General features: G+C 48.4%; 1 protein-coding gene across 1 annotated transcript in view; it reads right to left on the reverse strand.

Moving 5' to 3' along the window:
* Positions 1 to 3,255: 3,255 nt before the first annotated feature.
* Positions 3,256 to 21,062, reverse strand: part of LOC140426088 (calcium-activated chloride channel regulator 1-like) — an 80,083-nt gene continuing 62,276 nt past the window's right edge. The window contains exons 11-14 of the mRNA XM_072510431.1: positions 19,572 to 19,833; positions 15,972 to 16,139; positions 4,984 to 5,211; positions 3,256 to 4,707 (exon numbers count right to left, since the gene is read on the reverse strand). Of these exons, the coding sequence (XP_072366532.1) occupies positions 4,316 to 4,707; positions 4,984 to 5,211; positions 15,972 to 16,139; positions 19,572 to 19,833 (1,050 nt within the window). The 3' untranslated portion in view covers positions 3,256 to 4,315. The remainder of the gene's footprint in view (positions 4,708 to 4,983; positions 5,212 to 15,971; positions 16,140 to 19,571; positions 19,834 to 21,062) is intronic.

Raw genomic sequence — 21,062 nt, forward strand, 5'->3', positions numbered from 1 at the left:
ACCCTCTTTATAAACCTCTGATGGCTGGTATCAGCCACTCCATGAAATCATTATACTCAGATTACAAGAAATATTATTCATTCATGCAAAATTACATCAATTATACAGAATCCTTCCTTGTAAGAACACCCAAAATTACCAAAGTCCAGAGAAATGCTGGAGTGCGCCTACGATACTATTGGGGTTTAAACACATGCAGATTTCCCAACTCTTCCAATCCAATGAAAACTCTGGAAAATGGAATAAATATTGGAGAAAACCTGTAGATTCCCCCCCCCCTTCCGACCCCCCCCCCCTTCCGACCCCCCCCCCCTTCCGACCCCCCCCCCCCACCCCCCATGTATTTATTTGTACAATTTGTAATCTGATCGAGTGTTTGAATGGTCAATCTCATTAACTGCATGCTTCATATTCATTCCTATTGCAAGGTGTCAAGTAGCTTGAATAAAGTAAAGACTTAAGATTTGGATAAAAAATCTTTGAATAATGGGATGAAAGGGGAACTGATGAGAGTGCAGCTGTCTGCGAATTATCTTAGAAGCAGGGTGAACAACAATTTACTTAAGTTAAGTGGGGAACAACGGAGCATAAAATTGTAGGTGTTAAAACTGCAGGAGAGATGAGTTCAAAGTGGAGACTTAAGAATACAGTTCACACTTATATGCTAAAACCCTTATTTCTAACGCAAGTTGTTTCGATAGAAGGAGATCAAAAGGAAAATATGGTATATCAGTTGCACATAGCTCTGAACTGACAGGAGAAGTGGAGAGGAGAAAGAGAAGCTGCTGGAAAACCTGATCATAGCCACACCAAACTGGAAAGAGGAACTCTCCCAGAAGGCAGATTGCTAGGCTACAAATTGCTGATTTGAAAACCTCAGACAATTACAAGGTTAAACCGAAGAAAGGTTTCCTGAACCTAAAGGTAACTCCATAGAACCATAAAATTCTGACAGTGCAGAAGGAGGCCAAACAGCCCACCGGGTCTGCATCGACCCTCTGAAAGAGCATTCCACCCAGTCCCACACCCCACCTTATCCGCATACCCCACCTAACCTGCGCATCTTTGGACACAAGGGGATTATTGTATCATGGCCAATCCACCTAACCTGCACATCTTTGGACTGTGGGAGGAAACCGGATCACCCGGAGGAAACCCACGCAGACATGGAGAGAAAGTGCAAACTCCACACAAACCGTCACTCAAGGCCGGAATTGAACCCGTGTCGACGGCACTGTGAGGCAGTGGTGCTGACCACCGTGCCACAGAGCCACCCACTCATGGGTGGTAACTATTTTCTGGCTTTAGCTCATGAAGTTATACTGCATGGGTTGTTGGTTTGTGACGAGACATTTCTCAGTGACCAGTGATGTAGATAGGTGGTAACGAAATGAATTCCAGAATATAATTGTAGTTAAGTGTACCTTTGGTGAAAATTGTGACTTTTCCTGTTGTGTGTGTTTACATAATTATAGTACGAAGTCTTACAACACCAGGTTAAAGTCCAACAGGTTTGTTTCGATGTCACTAGTTTTCGGAGCGCTGCTCCTTCCTCAGGTGAATGAAGAGGTATGTTCCAGAAACACATATATAGACAAATTCAAAGATGCCAAACAATGCTTGGAATGCGACCATTAGCAGGTGATTAAATCTTTACAGATCCAGAGATGGGGTAACCCCAGGTTAAAGAGGTGTGAATTGTACCAAGCCAGGACAGTTGGTAGGATTTCGCAAGCCAGACGGTGGGGGATGAATGTAATGCGACATGAATCCCAGGTCCCGGTTGAGGCCGCACTCATGTGTGCGGAACTTGGCTGTAGGTTTCTGCTCGGCGATTCTGCGTTGTCGCGCGTCCTGAAGGCCGCCTTGGAGAACGCTTACCCGGAGATCAGAGGCTGAATGCCCTTGACTGCTGAAGTGTTACCCGACTGGAAGGGAACATTCCTGCCTGGTGATTGTTGCGCGATGTCCGTTCATTCGTTCTTGCAGCATCTGCATGGTCTCGCCAATGTTCCACGCTTCGGGACATCCTTTCCTGCAGCGTATGAGGTAGACAACGTTGGCCGAGTCGCACGAGTATGTACCGCGTATGAATAGACTACACGATGATCTTAATAAGTTCCATCCAACCATCAGACTCACCATGGACGACTCTCCAAAATCAGTTGCATTCTTGGACACACTCGTCTCCATCAAGGACGGTCACCTCAGCACTCGGCCAACGTTGTTCAGGAATGTTCCCTTCCAGTCGGGGAATACTTCAGCAGTCAAGGGCATTCAGCCTCTGATCTCCAGGTAAGCGTTCTCCAAGACGGCCTTCAGGACGCCCGACAACGCAGAATCGCCGAGCAGAAACTTATAGCCAAGTTCCGCACACATGAGTGCGGCCTCAACCGGGACCTGGGATTCATGTCGCATTATATTCATCCCCCACCATCTGACCTGCGAAATCCTACCAACTGCCCTGGCTTGACACAATTCACACCTCTTTAACCTGGGGTTACCCCATCTCTGGATCTGTAAAGATTTAATCACCTGCTAATGGTCGCATTCAAAGCATTGTTTGGCATCTTTGAATTTGTCTATATATGTGTTTCTGGAACATACCTCTTCATTCACCTGAGGAAGGAGCAGCGCTCCGAAAGCTAGTGACATCGAAACAAACCTGTTGGACTTTAACCTGGTGTTGTAAGACTTCGTACTGTGCTCGCCCCAGTCCAACGCCGGCATCTCCACATCATACATAATTATAAACATTCTTTTATTTGAATGGGTACAAGATTGAACTTTCCTCACTGGTTTGCATATCTTTCCTCACATTATACCAAATTGACAAAATACATTCTTAAGACCCGCATTCCAAGTAACCCTTCTAGGTTTTAAGAACCTGGAACATACAGTGCAGAAGGCCATTCGGCCCATCGAATCTGCACCGACCCACTTAAGCCCTCACTTCCACCAATAACCCATCCTAACCTTTTTGGGCACGAAGGGCAATTTATCATGGCCAATCCACCTAACCTGCACGTCTTTGGACTGTGGGAGGAAACCGGAGCACCCGGAGGAAACCCACGCAGATACGGGAAGAACGTGCAGACTTTACACAGAAAGTGACCCAGCGGGGAATCGAACCTGGGACCCTGGTGCTGTGAAGCCACAGTGCTAGCCATTGTGCTACCAAACTGCCTTAATACCATTGGGGTACTAAGGATCTCTTATTTCTTCTTCCAAAAATAAGGTACTCAGTCCAGTTGATGTCGGTGTCCAAAACACACTTTATTACTAAAATTTCACTCAATACACTTGTGCAAGAACTGAATCAAAGCTTAGAGCAAAATAATACATACACTTGTCAGAATACAGCAAAAAATCATTAAAAACATTAACACAAGAAAAAGGTAAAGAAAATACTTCAAAATAAAAGTAATTTCAACAGATTATTAAAGAATTCCGGAAGGCTAGAATTCCTCAGAAAAATTATTCATACAATCATATTCTTAAAGAAATCCTTATCTATAGTTTAGCCCCATACTCATTTTTCATTGGTTTTTGGTCTCAGCTGAGACCCCCTGATTCATTCAGAAAGATGTCAATCACTCAACAACTGATTAGTTAATTAGACATTAATCATTTACTCAAGATTAATTAATGTTTCCCATGCGCTTTCTCCCGGTTTAAAGTCTTTATGTCATTATTAGTTTCTCGCCTAACTATGTTACTAGATTGTTGCAATTCTCTGAATGTGTCTTCATATTGTTTCTTTAGGTAGGGCTTACATAGTATATCCTTCAAAACATTGTTAGTATCTGCAGACATGACCTTAAGGGTTCAATAGTTCACTCATTTATTATAATATAATTATCTTTATTGTCACAAGTAGGCTTACATTAACACTGCAGTGAAGTTACTGTGAAAAGCCCCTCATCGCCACATTCAGGCACCTGTTTGGGTACACTGAGGGAGAATTCAAAATGTCCAAATTACCTAACAGCACGTCTTTCGGGACTTGTGGGAGGAAACCGGAGAACCCGGAGGAAACCCACGCAGACATAGGGAGAACGTGCAGACTCTACACAGACAGTGACCCAAGCCGGGAATCGAACTTGGGACCCTGGCGCTATGAAGCAACAGTGCTAACCACTGTGCTACTGTGCCGTGCCATATAAATTGATTCTACTTTTTGCAGACTCAGTATTTCTAAGAATCATTTTGTTCTCCAGTATGTGTTTAGTTCATTCCTTAAAGGCCCCAAACAATTAGTAAATCCTACAGATACCCTCACATCTAACATCAGCGGAGTTCTTAACAAAGGACATTATGCTGGTACATAAGTTCTACATTTTCTTCTCTGCACCACGTAATTAATGACCCAAATGATCAAACACACAAGAATCGTGACAACAATTACACTGCAAACAACCTCCAACCTACCATTATTGCCTTTTGGGTGCTCAATCCATGGTACATAGACAGAAATCTTGGCTACATTAGATATTGCAGAGGGCTGATTGATTTTATCATATGCACAAAGAGCAAAATAGACAGTTGTCCCATTTTTCAATTCTGTATTTTCAGGAACAAATGCGACAGTTTCCCTCGAGCCAAATGGTTGCGGGTTCATGCTGGTCAAGTTAACCGGCGCAGTTGTTGAGAAATTGTCCCGTAGCTGTAGGAGGCTGTCACTCATTCTCATTTCATAGCGAGACGCTAAGAAACAAAAACAAAAAAGGAAATTAATGCATTCACAAAGCATCATAAAAATATAGGTGATCTTCGACTTGATACATCGGATAGTATTTACTCCACCTCGAAATGCTGCTTGAATAAGGCTGAAAATATGACCGGGCGATAGGGGAAGGCCATTCGACCTGTCAAGCCTGTGTGAGATATCTCCACTGGTCATCAGCATTCATCAACAATCTGTTCAAATCACTGCTGCATAGAAATGGTCTTTATAAGCAACTTCAATTGAGCAACAATTACCTGCTCCCTGATCGTAGTCTTCTCCTGGCGCTGTCCATTCCAGCTCAACTTTATTTTTGACGATTGTTGCTTGAAGGTCTGTGATTTTGCACGGTGGAACATCAACAGGGGGTGTTCCTGCGGGAACTGAAATTGCTCCTCCTGATTTGACCCTGCTGAAATCTCCTAACTCAGTCGCAAGACCTTCCAAGTTGATTGGAGGCTGTGGTGGGTTTATTTGAATCACGCCTACATGGAAAGGGAGACATGTCTTTCTTAAACCCAAACGTAACTGGCAATACCCTTCAACAAAAAGACTTGATCTACCTGAGTAGCCTGCAATTTCCCACAGGACAATTTTCTGGCTTTGGCTAAACAATCTGAGGCCAAGAAAGGTACCGTTTAATGACAGACAGTTTGAGGATCAATCAGCAAATCCTTCCAACATACCCCAATGGTGGGCATTAAGAATGGGAAAGAGTCAAAGGAACATAGGAATTCGGAGCAGGAGTGGGCCATTCAGCCCCTCGAGCCTGCTCCGCCAATCAATAAGATCAACGCTGCTTTTGATTGAAATGTCAACTCCACATTCCCGCCTAACCCCGATGACCTTTCATCCCCTCGCTTATCCAGAATCTAACTCTTAAAAGTACTGAAAGATTCTGCTTCTGCCGCATTTTGAGGGAGAGAGTTCCAAAGGCCCACGACCCTCAGAGAAAAAATTCTCCTCATCTCCATCTTTAATGAGCGACCATTTATTTTTAAACAGTGACTCCTAGTTCTAGGTTCTCTCCCAAGAGGGCAGCACGGTAGCCTTGTGGATAGCACAATTGCTTCACAGCTCCAGGGTCCCAGGTGCGATTCCAGCTTGGGTCACTGTCTGTGCGGAGTCTGCACATCCTCCCGTGTGTGCGTGGGTTTCCTCCGGGTGCTCCGGTTTCCTCCCACAGTCCAAAGATGTGCGGGTTAGGTGGATTGGCCATGATAAATTGCCCTTAGTGTCCAAAATTGCCCTTCGTGTTGGGTGGGGTTACTGGGTTATGGGGATAGGGTGGCGGTGTTGACCTTGGGTAGGGTGCTCTTTCCAAGAGCCGGTGCAGACCCGATGGGCCGAATGGCCTCCTTCTGCACTGTAAATTCTATGATAACCTCTCCACATCCACCCTGTCAAGACCCCTCAGGATCGTAACTATTTCAATCAAGTCGCCTCTTACTCTTGTAAACTCCAGTGGATACAAGCCCAACCTGTCCAACCTTTCCTCACAAGACAACCCGCCCATCCTCGGTATTAGAATTTCCAAAGATTCATAACCCTCTGAGTGAAGAGATTTCTCCTAATCCCAGTCCAAAATGGTCAATGCCTTGGGCGGAATCTATCCGCCGCGCCCGAATTGGGGCGCGACGCAGCCGGCAATTACGGGTAATTACACACTACGTAGCAGGATTTGCCCGGCTTGCCACGCCTCCTGTAATCTCGCGAGACGTCACGATTTGGATTCCGTCCACAATGAACGGGATCAGTATTTGGCAAATCGGCATGTTAGATGGAGTCTCACTCTATATACATATACCTGATCCACCCAAGGAATTGGGATCAAATCCCTTTGCAATAGAGTCCTGTTGGATGGCATGGTCTTTTACGGCATGGCACACCCGGTTAAATGAGTTCGACACGGGACTCAGTTGCAATTCGGTTAGATCGCGTCCCTTACCCTGAATTGAAGATCTTGGGGCTGGATTCTCCGTTTGCCGACGGCAAAATCATGAAACTCGATTGGGTGGAGAATAACTTTTGACGCCGAAATGGCGGTAGATGCTGGTTTGACGCTAAATCGGATGCTCCGACCCCCGCAAAATGGTGTAAAAGCGGCACTCAGCACGCAGCTGAAAGTACAGTACGCTTATCATTAGCGGGCCTGACACTTGATGTTCCGGGGCCTCCACGATACACCGCCTCTGATGGGCCGAGTTCCCGACAGCGTGGTTCACTTGTGGTAGGAAATGGCGTGGAGTGACTGCAGGCTGCTGGCCAGGACACCGGCCGTGCTGGTCATGGCGGGGAGGGGGGGGACCTTGCCAGGGCCAGGGGAGGGGAGGAGGAGTGGAGGGTAGGGGGAGGGCGGGCCGAGCAGCCGTTGTGTTCCCCCCCCCCACACACAGGATTGGGGCGGTGCCCAGGCACCGAACGCAATTACAGCATCCAGCTTGCTCACCACCCACTCCAGCCTCTAGTTCTACACAGTGGCACCGGCCGTATGGGTGCGCCCACCCCACGCCCTGCCACAGCGTGCACCCCCTGCCCCTGAAGACCCCGCGCAACCAGCAGCCACCCACCAGGGGACCATCCAGAGCCACACTCAAGGCAACCCCTAGTGAGGGCAGTAGGGATGGGTGCCAGGATCAGTGGTACCCACAGGGCCAGATACCGACGGGGCAGAGGTGAGGGGGGGGGTCATGCGTGGGTGGGGCCCGCAGTGCCAACCGGGGCCACGATGTAGCCCATGGTACCTGGGTGGGCACAGGAGTATGCGGCATTCTAACATGTTGGCCTTTCACCCCCTGCAGAGAATTTCGGACACCAACCCATAATGCTGGTCGCCATGGCGATGGCTGCAGCTCTGCGAGATGACCTGCGGCAGCATGAGCGGTGCCCTCTCAGAGAGGAGGAGGTGGCTGCAGAGGGGCAGGGCTCAGGCTTGGAGGGCTGGCCGCCCAACAAGCCGAGGAGGAGGAGAAGGTGCCAAGGGGGCACCGCATGAGACCTCGCGTGTACCGCAACCGCATGCACCGGACCGGGCATGCAAATACTACGGAGGAGCAGAGGGACAGATAGCACATCTGGCACCGCAGGAGTGTGGGGGAGGGCACCCGCTCCCGGTGACTGTCAAGGTGATGATCGCGCTGAATGTCTATGCCACGGGGTCGTTCCAGTCGCTGAGTGGGGACCTGTCCGCGATATCGCAGACATCGGCGCACAGGTGCATACGTGCTGTCACGGAAGCCCTATATGCCCAGGCGGGCCAGTACATCCACTACCATGTGGACCACAACCACCAGGATCCCCGGGCAGCGGGGCTCGCTGCCATCGCCGGGATGCCCCGGGTCCAGGGGGTGATCGAGGGGATGCATGTCGCCCTACGGCCACCTGCGGATAACAGGCCGCTCTACACAAACAGGAGGGGCTACCACCCCAGGGGCTGTTTAGCACAGGGCTAAATCGCTGGCTTTGCAAGCAGACCAAGGCAGGCCAGCAGCGCGGTTCAATTCCCGTAACAGCCTCCCCGAACAGGCGCCGGAATGTGGCGACTAGGGGCTTTTCACAGTAACTTCATTTGAAGCCTACTTGTGACAATAAGCGATTTTCATTTTCATTTTTCATTCATTTCATTTTCATGAACGTACAGCTGGTCTGTGACCAACAGCTGCGCATCATGCCCGATACCCGGGCAGCATGCCCGACTCCTTCATACTGGCACACTCGGTGATCCCCGACATGTTTGTGGGGTACCAACCCGGCTGCGGGGCTGGCTACTGGGCGACAGGGGATACCCGTTGTGGTCATGGCTGATGACGTCTATCTGGAGGCCACAGACCGACGTGGAGACCCACTACAACGATGCCCATACAACCACCAGGAGTGTGGTGGAGAGGTGCTTCAGGGTCCTGGAAATGCGCTTCAGGTGCCTGGACCGCCCTGGCGGGGCACTGCAGTACGAGGCAAGGAGGGCCGGCCGCCTCGTGGTGGCCTGCTGCATTCTCCACAATATAGCCCAGCAGAGGGGTGATGCGCTGGAGGAGGATGAGAAGGAAGGGCAGACTATGTCAGACGAGGAGAATGCGAGGGAGGGGGACAATAAGCGGGACATGACACCCCAGGCAGGCACGGGAAGCTACACAACGCCATCGCCATGACCAGCACGCACGGGATTCCCTCGTCGCCTCATGTTTCACCGACTGGGGGGGGGGGGGGGGGAGGGGAAGGGGGGCAGCTGGTCAGGGGCACAGACACCACCATCCCACACCCACACCCCCTCACCACCCACACCACCAAATCCCCTCACCTCCCACACCACCAAACCACCCGCGTGCACACCCTCTCCACGACACATACCTGTGGCGCAATGAGCTGGGAGCACTGGCTTGGCAGTGACAATGGGTCTGGTCCATGGGATGGAGGATGATGACAACCCGCTCTGCGACGAGTTCCGTGCTCCACATCGTTAGACAATGTCTGACTCAAGCCCACAGTAGCACCTTCCACCTGGGTCATCCCTGCATGCGAGCTGACCAGTCCATCACACGGTCCCATTGAATCCCTGGGGTGGGGTGCTGGGAACAGTCGGGGCGGGGGGGGGGGGGGGGGGGGGGGAGGGGGGGGGAGGGGGAGCACGGTCCACCAACGGGGCCTGCACTCGTCACCCACCCCCCACTCCCACTGACCAGCACTGACCATCCCACCCCCACACTCATCAGACAGAGCACTGGGGCAGGTTTCAACGGTGTTAACAGGTGTTTATTGTGGACAAATATACACAGTCTGTGCCCTAGCTCATATTACTAAACGGTGCCCTGCACCCTTGCCAACTTAACTGGTGTCTAACTTTCTGTCCTTACAGGCCGCTGGTAATGTAGTTCTAATATCTCTGTTGAATAGCATTGTGGTAAAAGTCCTGAAACTAATGGAATTGCTCTGTATGATAATAAAGCTAAATGTATGTCAAATTGTGAATCATTCGCTTTACTGATGGGTTGTTTAATGATGTGAACACCTTTTTCTACCTCCCATTGGATTGTGGATAGTGTGGGCTGGACGTCACATGTCGAAAATTGTTGTTGTTTGAAAATTCTGACCATTCCCAACCAGCAAAACATGGACCATTATCGGACATTACCGTTTGTGGAATCCCATGTCGCGAAAATGTTTCTTTACATGTTTTGATGGCTGAAGACAATGTTAGATCTGGAAGTTTCATAACCTCCGGGTAGTTTGGATAGTAATCCATGATGAGAACGCAGTCATGACCAGTTGCATGGAAGAGGTCGATCCCTACTTTTGTCCATGGTGATGTGATGAGTTCATGTTGTTGAAGTTTCCCTTGCATTGTGCAGGTTGGTGTCTTTGACAGGTTTTGCATGTTATGACCATGTCAGTGATATCCCTGTTGATCCCAGGTCAATAAACCGCTTACCTTGCTCTCCTTTTACGAGTTTCTCAATACCGAGGTGTCCCTCGTGAATTTTCTGTCGGATTTCTGAACAAAGACTTTGCGGGGTAACAATTTGATCTTGGCTTAACAATAGACCATTCACTGTTGTTAAATCTGTTTGAATGTTGTGGTATTGAGGACAACGCCCTTTCGGCCACCCATGTTGTAGATGGTGCATTACCCACAGCAGAGTTGCTGCTTTCTTTGTTTCTTGCTGTATTAACTTGAGTTTTTCCATCAGATCCCAGAAGATTCTCCGTGCATAGTTGAGCCTGAGCTTCTATGTCTCTGATGAATTCCATTGGTGTGCTCTCTGTGGCAATGGAACGTGATAGAGTATCTGCAATGATAAGCTCTTTCCCTGCTGTATTTGTCAAGTTGAAATCATACCTTCGGAATTTCATCATGATACACTGGAGTCTAGGTGTCATGTCGTTTTTCTCAATGATGTGGACCAACGGCCTATGATCCGACTCCACAGTAAAGGTTGGCAGTCCATAAACATAGTCATGGGGCGGGATTCTCCACCGCGCCACATTTATGCCCCGACCCGCCGGCGGGATTCTCCGTTACGCCAGCCGATCAATGGGGTTTCCCATTGTGGGCAGCCCCACGCCATCGGGAAACCCCCGGGCGACAGCGTAACGGAGAATCACGCCGGCGAAGAATCCCGCCCATGGAATTTAAGTATTCCCGTCAATAATACAAGATATTCCTTTTCTATCTGTGCATATCTGCACTCTGTTGCAGGCATAGCTCTTGAAGCATATGCTACAGGTATCCAATCTGAGTGTTTATCTTGCTGTAAGAGAACTGCTCCTTGGCTTGCATCAGTGGATATTTTAGTTGCTCTTTATCGGGTCGAAGAAAGGGAGTATCGGTGCGGTCATTAGTTGTTGTTTCACACCTGTCCATTCGTTTTGATGGCTTTGTGTCCATTCAAATGTGGTTGATTTTTTGATCAGATTTCTTAATGCAGACGTTCTCGATGACAGGTTTGATATAAACTTGCCCCAAAAATTGACAAACCCAGAAGCCTCAGAAGAGCTTTCTTATCTTCTGCCGTTTTCATATTTTGAATTGCTGCCATCTTTGTATCGTCAGGTTTGACTCCTTGAGAGGATATGGTCGCTCCCAGGAATTTCAAAGATGATTGTGCAAATGTAAACTTTGCCTGGTTCAATTTTAATCCAAACTTGTTGATTGTCCCAAATACTTTTCTTAAGCGTTTGATGTGTTCTTCCTTGGTCGTGGACCAAATGATGATATCGTCAACATACACCCATACATTCAGATATATAGATCACTACAGAGGCGGCCTGCTGTGACTCCTGCCCTATGACAAGGATCCCCTTGGTGCACGTCTCCTGGGGCGACCCGGCCTGGCTGAACCCCTCTGCTGCTCGGGCGTCACGGTTGGCGTGGTGCCGCCCTGTTCTGCCCGCTGTCCACCAGATTCACCAGGGACAGGAGGGGGGGGTGAAGTCCGAGGTGCTGCGCTGTTCCAGCACCTCCCCTGCGGGAGTCCCAGTCCCAGAGAGAGGTGTCCCAGCACCTCCTTCTCCCTCGGGGTGCCCGATGGCCACCGGGCTACTCTATGGGATGGGGGTGCGAGCGGAGCCATCCACTGAGACCCCCCATGCCAACTGGTGCTGCCAGTTCTGGGCATCCTCTCTGGTCTTGACCAGGGTCTGCACGTTCATGGCCACGGAGCACAGGGTGTGGACCATCTCCGTCTGGGACTGTGTCACCACGCTGAGGGTCCGTGCCACATCAGCCAGTGACTGGGCCGCGTCCCTCTGGGACTGGGACACCTCTCTCTGGACTGGGACACCCCCCTCTGGGACTGGGACACCTCTCTCTGGGACTGGGACACATCCCTCTGGGACTGGGACACATCCCTCTGGGACTGGGACACATCCCTCTGGGACTGGGACACATCCCTCTGGGACTGGGACACATCCCTCTGGGACTGGGACACCACCCTCTGGGACTGGGACACCCCCCTCTGGGACTGGGACACCCCCCTCTGGGACTGGGACACCTCCCTCTGGGACTGGGACACCTCCCTCTGGGACTGGGACACCACCCTCTGGGACTGGGACACCCCCCTCTGGGACTGGGACACCTCCCTCTGGGTCTGGGACACATTCCTCTGGGACTGGGACACCCCCCTCTGGGACTGGGACACCCCCCTCCGGGACTGGGACACCCCCCTCTGGGACAGGAACAACCCCCTCTGGGACAGGAACAACCCCCTCTGGGACTGGAACACCTCCCTCTGGGACTGGAACACCTCCCTCTGGGACCGGGACACCTCCCTCTGGGAACGGGACACCTCCCTCTGGGAACGGGACACCTTCCTCTGGGACTGGGACACCACCCCCTGGGACTGGGACACCCACCTCTTGGACGCGGCCACCCCGCCCAGTGTTTGCACCACGCCAGCCATCGCCTGGGCAATGCCGCTGACGCTCTCAGCCATGGCCTACTGTGACTGAGCCACGCTGAGGATCGCCGCTGCGATGTCCAGGTGGCTCTGGCACATGGCTGCTGTGAGAGGGCGGCACTGCCCTGAGCCTCAGCCCTTAACTGGCACAGAGTGCCCCAGGTCTTGCACACTCTGACCCATATCCGACACCACCGCCCCCATTGCCTCCACCGCGGACGTCACACCCGTGCGTTGTCGGCTTGGGTGGCAGCCATGACCGTCGCCCACTGCTCCTGCAAGGGGGACTCAGCAGGTGCTGGTAGCCGGCTGTCATCCCCTCCTGTAATCTCTGGGTCTCTGACTGCATCTCCACTGTGGTTTAGACTGGATGTTCCAGGAGCCCGGGACACGTCTGGGGCTGGTCATCCCTCCGACGGTCTGGCCCCTCAACTGCCCCTTCCTCCAACCGCTGTACCGGAGGCGATGCGTGGTGCGCACCAGATAGTGTCCCAAGAGCCTCTTCACTAATGTGCACAACTGAGGTGATGGTCTCTGAGATGGTGGAGTGTGTTGGAGACAGCTGTGATGGAAAGTCTGTGTCCTCCTCCGACCCGAGCTCCAGGGTCTCCAGTTGTGGCTGGCATGGGTGCGGGCATGTGGGGCAGGGTGGGGGATCAGCCGTCCCCTGGGGGAGGGGGGGGGAATATCTGGGTTAAATGTGTTTGGGGGGGGAAGGGGGGTTGTGCCAGGGCCCCAGCGCTACCTACTCACCCTGGCCGCCCTGATGAGGTCATGCAGTTTCTTCCTGCACTGGATGCCAGTCCGGACAACGTTGCCCATGGCGCAGACCGCCTCTGCCACCTGTGCGCAGGCATGGCGAACGGTGATGCATGGTGGCCTTCCTCCCGGGCCAGGGTACAGGGTCAACCGCCTCTCCTCCACAGCGTCCAGGAGGGTGTCCCGCTCAGCGTCCCTGAACAGTGGCTCTGCTCTCCTTCTAGCCATCTTGTTGGCTGGGACGGTGTGTGTGTGGGGGGATGGATCGTTTCAGTGCGGCTGCAGCGTATGAGCCTCTTGCGCGGCAATCACAGACCCGACGAATCCAGCTCCGTTTCTCTTGGAACCGGTTGCGTCCACGTGGTGATGGTGCGTGCCCATTTAGAGTTGTTGTATCGGTGCAGCTGTTGCATCGTTTCTGCTGTCATAAAACACCACTGTTTCCACGCCGGCGTCTGCACTTAGTCTCAAAATCAGAGAATCCAGCCCCTTTACATTAAGATATCCCAGCCAGGGGAAACATCTGCCCAGCACGTAATCTAGCAAGTAGCATGTTTTCCCGAATAGTTATAGACCTTAAAAACTATCCCTTACATTTCTCTTTCCACAAAACTGCTTTCCCTGCAGAATGTTTCCAGCATTTTCTGGGTTCATTTCTCCCTCTTGTTTTATCCTGAATTTCTTCTCTTTGTTTAACTTTCTTCTTAACCTGACTGTTATTTCTCTCTGCTGGTTAATTTGCTTGTTTTATTTTATTTTGTATCATTTCTCTAGTTTTGTACCATTTATCTAACCATTCCATTCAAGCTCTCTTCTGTTTCTTTCTGAACGTTATTAACAATGAATATTTGTGGTCTGATTAGGTTCGTGATTAATAAAGGGGATCAGAGGATATGGGGAGAAGGCAGGACAATGGGGATGAGAAACATATCAGCCAGGATCTAATGGCAGAGCAGACTCGATGGGCCGAGTGGCCTAATTCTGCTCTTATATCTTATGGAATATTTTGCTGTTTTGGCTCTGATCCCTTATAAAAGGAACAGAATACATCAGCCTCCCAGATAGTTCCAGGTGGCAAATTCAGTGTGGCTTGGATGAGGCAAATTATTTTTATTCTATAGCAAATGTTTTGGTGGGATTGTGTTGATTCTTAACATTAATGAACTCAACACCAGCTACGATTCCGGAGATACTGCCATCCGTTACAGTTCAACATTTGCTGGATTACATCAAGATCATACAATGATATCTCTCTCCAAGGATTAACATATATTGATTATAAAATAGAATCTTCGGTCTGTACACATTCAGGACCCTGACCTTCCTGTTGCTTTCCATTTTAACAAAAGACCCTGCTCTCATGCCCACATGTCTGTTCTTGGCCTGCTGTAATGTTCCAGAGAAGCTCAACGCAAACTGGAGGAATGCCTTCCGGCCTGAACATCGAATTCAACAACTTCAGAAAATCAGCCCCACCTCGACCCATTTGTTTCCATTTCATTTTAACTGTCTTTTACCATTTCTTTTTTTCTTAATATACATTTCATTTCCCCCCCCCAATCTTATCCACCGTTCCTGCACCTTTCTCCTCTTTGCTTCCCCCTTCCCCTCCCCCCACATCTACAGTTCACCCTCTGATGTTAGTTTCCCTGCTGTTTGACCTTTCACACCTTTTGTTCTCTCTGGAGACTGCCATTAGCACTCTTTCCCCTTGGTTTCTGTGGCCATTAGCACCCGGTTTCCCTGGGCTTCTGTGGCTATGACTCATCTTTCATTCTCACTCCACAGTATAAATATTTCCCACTTTCTCTGTCTGTTAGCTTTGACAAAGAGTCATCGGACTCGAAACGTTAGCTCTTTTCTCTCGCTACAGATGCTGCCAGACTTGCTGAGATTTTCCAGCATTTTCTCTTCCGTTTCAGATTCCAGCATCCACAGTAATTTACTTTTATTACTGGTACCATGTTAGAATACGCAAGGTGGTATTGTATAGAATTATTTAACATTGGGTTTGCATTGTTGTGTGGAATCTTAGAGAGATGACGGGGGTCTTGGCTGGAGGGCCGCTGAGATCCCTGTGTCTCCTCTTCAAGAAAGTCCAATGGATCTTGGGCGCGATCTAACAACCATGTCGTACCCGGCATGAATCGGAGCCGGCCGGTTATATCGCCGGACAGTCCGAAATTGGGAAATCGATGAAAGATAGGGATCCTGGAAGGGGAAGCCTGAAAGGGGGCATGGGAAGGGCTGAAAAGGGGGCCCCTCAGCGATCCCATAGTGGGGTGCCAAAACATGGCAGTTATGGGGCAATGCCCATGTGTGTGGGGGGTGACATTGCCCATGGGTGAGTGGGTCTCCAACATTAGCCAACGCCATTATTTAACTTAGGACTTAATATGGGTTGTTAGGATCGGTATGATTTCCTGCAATTAATTACGAGAAGGTTTATGCATTATGCAAAATATCTTCCCAGCTGCAGCTACAACTGACAGCACTCAATGCACACGGAGAACTTACACCTCAATAGTTCATCACAGTATAAAATCATACACCACTGCAATTGGCTTTCTGCACAATCTTCTTTGGCATTTTACCATTTTCCGTGTATCCTGGTATGTAAAAGGCACGTGCCCCTGTTCGGATTGCCTTCTTTGTAGCCCCGTCCTTTCCCTCTACACGCACTTTAAAGTTGTATCTTCCAAATCCAGAAAACTTAAAGACCTTCTTGGTGTAGATACCATCATTCTTGACGACATCAGCACCTACAAGCAGGAAAGGGTAAACATCTGGGCACTGAGAGGAGAATGGAATAACAATACTGTGCTTGGGTTCATTCATTGATGACAAGTGCAAAATAGAATGATCAGGGAAGAGCTCATTTCAAATCCTAACATGCATATTTCACTGATGAATTACTGTAATTGTAGCATATTGATACACATTGCATCATTTATTGATGTAAATAACAATCTTAAGACTAATAATTGGGTTGTGCCATAATCCAGCCACAGTAGTCACAATTCGTGACTTGCCCGTGTCAGGTTTGGTGAAGGTAGGCAACACGTAAATCCTGCGCTGTCACCTCAGTTACACACAGAACACAGGAGCGAGTGCCTGCTGCACTGCCTCTATGTTCAGCAGAGTGTCAAACAGTGCTGCAGCCACTCTTCCATTCTTAAAGGAAGTCTGTCCCTCTTAAAGGGAAATTGCATTGAGTTATGGCAGGCTGCTGTTGTATACGGTTGAAACACAGGTTATGGAATTCCAAGGCTGATAGAAAGCTCCAGGGTCACTCGGGTTTACACAAGTCAATGTAATGATAACAATAAAACTGTCAGTATCGAAAACAACATAAATCGAATAAAAGGTTTACTCAAACACCCATCACCTCCCAAACACCATCTTCCATCCAGTCCTGGACCCTCGGCTGGGTCCCCTGCTGACCAGTTGCCTAAAACGTGTCTGGGGAGAGCTGACGTAAGTCCTCTGTTTATGTATCAGGTCCGAACTCTGAGCTGAGGTCCAGGAATGCATCACGTAAGGAAGTCTTTGTCACTCAACCCAACCGCATTCCTGATGTTAATGCTTTATTCGAGGCTGCATCTCCACAAATCTGTTCCAGAAAATGTTTGCCTCATGGCCGAACTTGGCCTAAGTTAGATCAGAAATCTGCAGGCAGCCTTGCCTACTAGACACAGCTCATCTGTCTTCATAGAACAGTGAATCCTTTGATAAACTGCGGCCAGTACCAGGGTAAGCCCATTTGTAATAAACTAAATATTCTGCACTTCAGTTATTATATTTTGGAGTTCCCCACACTGCAATAAAACTAGCTTTTTGATTTACCAAGATTGCCCATAAAGTTATGTTTTTTTAAACTTAATTATCCACCTATTTATAATAATCTGTATTATTGTCACAAGTAGGCTTACATTAACACTGCAATGAAGTTACTGTGAAAATCCCCTAGTCGCCACACTCCAGCGCCTGTTCGGGTACACAGAGGGAGAATTCAGAATGTCGAAATTACCTAACTTTCAGACTGTGTCACCAAATCTCTTCCAAAATTATGTCATATCCCCCATCTCACTATCAGCAAATTCACTGGAGTTCCATCCCTATTGTCTGTTTCAATGATCTGGAAAAATTAACTCACATCATAAAGCCTTTCTGTGCTGTTAGACCTTACCTTGTTGACGTAGTTGTGTAATGAATAAGGATTGAGTCATCAAACTGTGCCATACCTAAGCTTAATGGTGAATTATTTTTATTTGTATGAATTACTGGAATGTTGTTCAGAAGTCTTTAAGTTGGCATCTCTTTTGTCAAAATTCTGTAATGTAGCCTTAAGAAATAATGCACTGAAGTATTGTTGGGGAACATTTGCACATTTGTGCTCCAGTGAATCCAGCATTAGCAGCAAGCAGAAGCCAAAACCGCGATGCTGATTGGCTATCAGGATGGCCTAAGGGCTAGAATTGTAAGTAAAAGTAGAAGGTGACGTTAGTTTATTGTAGAAAAACCAAAGCACACTTCCTATTGGTCAAGGATTGTAAATGTTGGGTACAAGCTCAGGTTAGGTTGTTTTCGGAAAGCCAGAAGCACTTTTTCAATTGCAAACATTTGTTTAGAAGTTATTAGTTGTGTCGACTTGGGCTGAATGTTGCAAAAGCTACTTGCGAAAAGGGTATAAAAATAGGTCACGTATCAGGGGTCTTGCCGGGGGATAGCATTTGTCAGAGAACAAATTTAGGAGTTAATACCTGGCAGGCCGCTGGGTGGTGAGCATTTATTCAAGACATGGCCAGTCCACGGGTAATTGTCAAACGTTGGGGATTCTTGTAAGAATCCAGAAGTTACCTATTTTTTATTCGTTCTTGGGATGTGGGCGTCGCTGGCTGGGTCAGTATTTGTGGCCCATCCCTAATTGCCGTTGAATTGAGTGGTTCGCTAGGCTATTTCGGGGGGAGGGAGGCGCAGTTAAGAGTCAGCCACATTTCTGTGGTTCTGGAATCAAATGTAGGACATACCAGGTAAGGAGGGCAGATTTCCTTCCCTGCAGGACATTAGTGAACCAGTTGGGATTTTACCACAATCGACAATGGTTTCAGGGTCATCATTAGACTTTTAATTCCATATTTTTGTTGTATTCAGATTTGACCATCTGCCCTGACGGGATTCGAACCCGGGACCCCAGAGCATTACCCTGGGTCTCTGGATTACTAGTCCAGTGACAATACCAGTGACAATATCACTCCACTTTTGTGGGCAGCACGGTAGCACAAGTGGCTTCACAGCTCCAGGGTCCCAGGTTCGATTCCCCGCTGGGTCACTGTCTGTGTGGAGTCTGCACGTTCTCCCCATGTCTGCGTGGATTTCCTCTGGGTGGTCCGGTTTCCTCTCACAGTCCAAAGACATGCATCTTAGGTGGATTGGCCATGATGAATTGCCCTTAGTGACCAAAAAGGTTTTGATTGGTTATTGGTGGAAGTGAGGGCTTAAGTGGGTCGGTGCAGACTTGATGGGCCCAATGGCCTCCTTCTGCACTGTATGTTCTATGTTCTCTGTACACAACCACCTCCTATGATAGTCATAGGTTTGCAGTAAGAATCAATTTACTTATTAGTATCCAGCTTGAGGGCCTTAAGAAAAAAAAAGTGAACAATCTTTCTCAGGAAGTTGCTTTCAGTTAGAAAGAGAGAGAGAGCGAGAGAGAATAAAGCACTTAGCGAGTAGCGGAAAAACATGCAGTTCCAGCAGTTAAGGTAGGCTGGGAACATAGAGCTAAATTTTTAATGCTGAAAAAGGGTTTTACATGTATGTTATAAGTAGATTGACTATGTTTAAAACTTGAAGAAGAACTGTCTCATGAGACCAGGGTAAAGGAACGAAGAGGAAAAGACCCCAGATGTCCGAGGATTCACGACCATGCCTTGACTAGTGACATTAGATTGTATAATACAACTTACGAGCTTGCATTCCAAAATAAGTTATTATCCTTTTTTGTGGGTAAGGTTATTCCCCAGCCATAATTTTCTTATTCTGGTGTTTAGGATCGGGTCCAAATCCCAACAGTCCTTTTTTTGGAAGACATTTGATGTAGCAGAAGTTAAAATTGGAAAAAAAATCCACATTTCAAACATTTACAATTTCAGTATATGTTCGATTTCACAGTGTTACATTGTGTATCCTACCTGTACCATCATCAGAAAGGCGCTCTTCAATTGGACGACCAGTGGGCCGTTCAATAATGGCTGTCACATTTGCAAACATGACTGGTGAAAATCCCTGACTGATTTCTGCATAGATTGTCCTTCCACCGTAAGAATCCTTTTCACTGATAAGCACATTGACTGTCAACGGGGGAATCTTCTCATCTGCTGCTCGGGATGTTACTGTGATAGTTATGATCTGGTCGCTTCCAGGATTCAGGATGCTGTACTTCCAATGTCCTGCCTGGGAAACAAATATTCATTGTTAATTATAGGACAGATAGGGGTTCCCTGAACTTGTCAATGTTTTTTGGAGCAGCACAGTAGGCTTATATTAATACTGCAATGGAGTTACTGTGAAAATCCCCTCGTCGCCATACTGCAGCGCCTGTTTGGGTACACGGGTGGGAGAGTTCAGAATGTCCAATTCACACCTAACAAGCACGTCTTTCGGGACTAGTGTGAGGAAACCGGAGCACCTGGAGGAATCCCACGCAGACATGGAGAGAACCCCTGTGCAATAGTCAGGATGTGGGGCAGAACATAAATCAGGAGATTGAAAAGGCATATAAAGAAGGCAATATTACAGTAATCTTGGAGGACTTCAATATGCAGGTGGACTGGGAAAATCAGGTTGGTAGTGGATCCCAAGAAAAATAATTTGTGGAATTGTGTGTCACTCTTCTGTTCTTAAAGGAAGTCTGTCCCCCTTAAAGGGAAATTGCATTGAATTATGTGAGGGTGCTGTTGAATACTGTTCGGTAATTAAGTGTGTCTTAGAAGGTTTTTAGGATCAATATGTAGACAGTCTATATTGGACCTAGTACTAGGGAACGAACCCGGCCAGGTCATCAAAGTTGTAGTGGGAGAACATGTGGTAAACAGTGCCCACAATTCCGTCAGCTTTTGGATACTCATGGAAAAAGACGGGTGTTGTGCTAGGGTGAAGGTGCTAAATTGGGAGAAGGTTAACTACAACCAGATTAGGCAGGATTTGGAGGCTGGTGTTTAGGAGAGGCTGTTTGAGGGTAAATCCACATTTGGCATGTGGGAGACTTTTAAGGAGCAGTTGATGGGTGTGCAGGATAGGCATGTGCCGGTAAAAAGGAAGAACAGAATTTTGGATGACCAGGGAAATTAAGAATATTGTCTAAAAGAAAAAAGATGCATATGTGAGGTACAGGCAACTAAAAACCAGATGAAGCACTTGAAGAATAGAAGGAAAGTAGAAACGAGCTCAAGCAGGGAGTTAGGAGGGCAAAAAGGGGCCACAAAATGTTCTTGGCAGACAGGATTAAGGAGAATCCCAAGGCATTTTATACGTATATTAGGAACAAGAGGGTAGAAGGAGAAAGAGTTGGCCCACTCAAGGACAAAGGAGGGAAATTATGTGTAGAACCAGAGGAAGTAGGTGAGGTCCATCATGAGTATTTGGCATCGGTATTTACCAAGGAGAGGGACATGCTGATTGGT

The sequence above is a fragment of the Scyliorhinus torazame genome, chromosome 7 (genome assembly GCF_047496885.1).
Source record: "Scyliorhinus torazame isolate Kashiwa2021f chromosome 7, sScyTor2.1, whole genome shotgun sequence".
In the NCBI taxonomy this organism is placed as follows: Eukaryota; Metazoa; Chordata; class Chondrichthyes; order Carcharhiniformes; family Scyliorhinidae; genus Scyliorhinus; species Scyliorhinus torazame.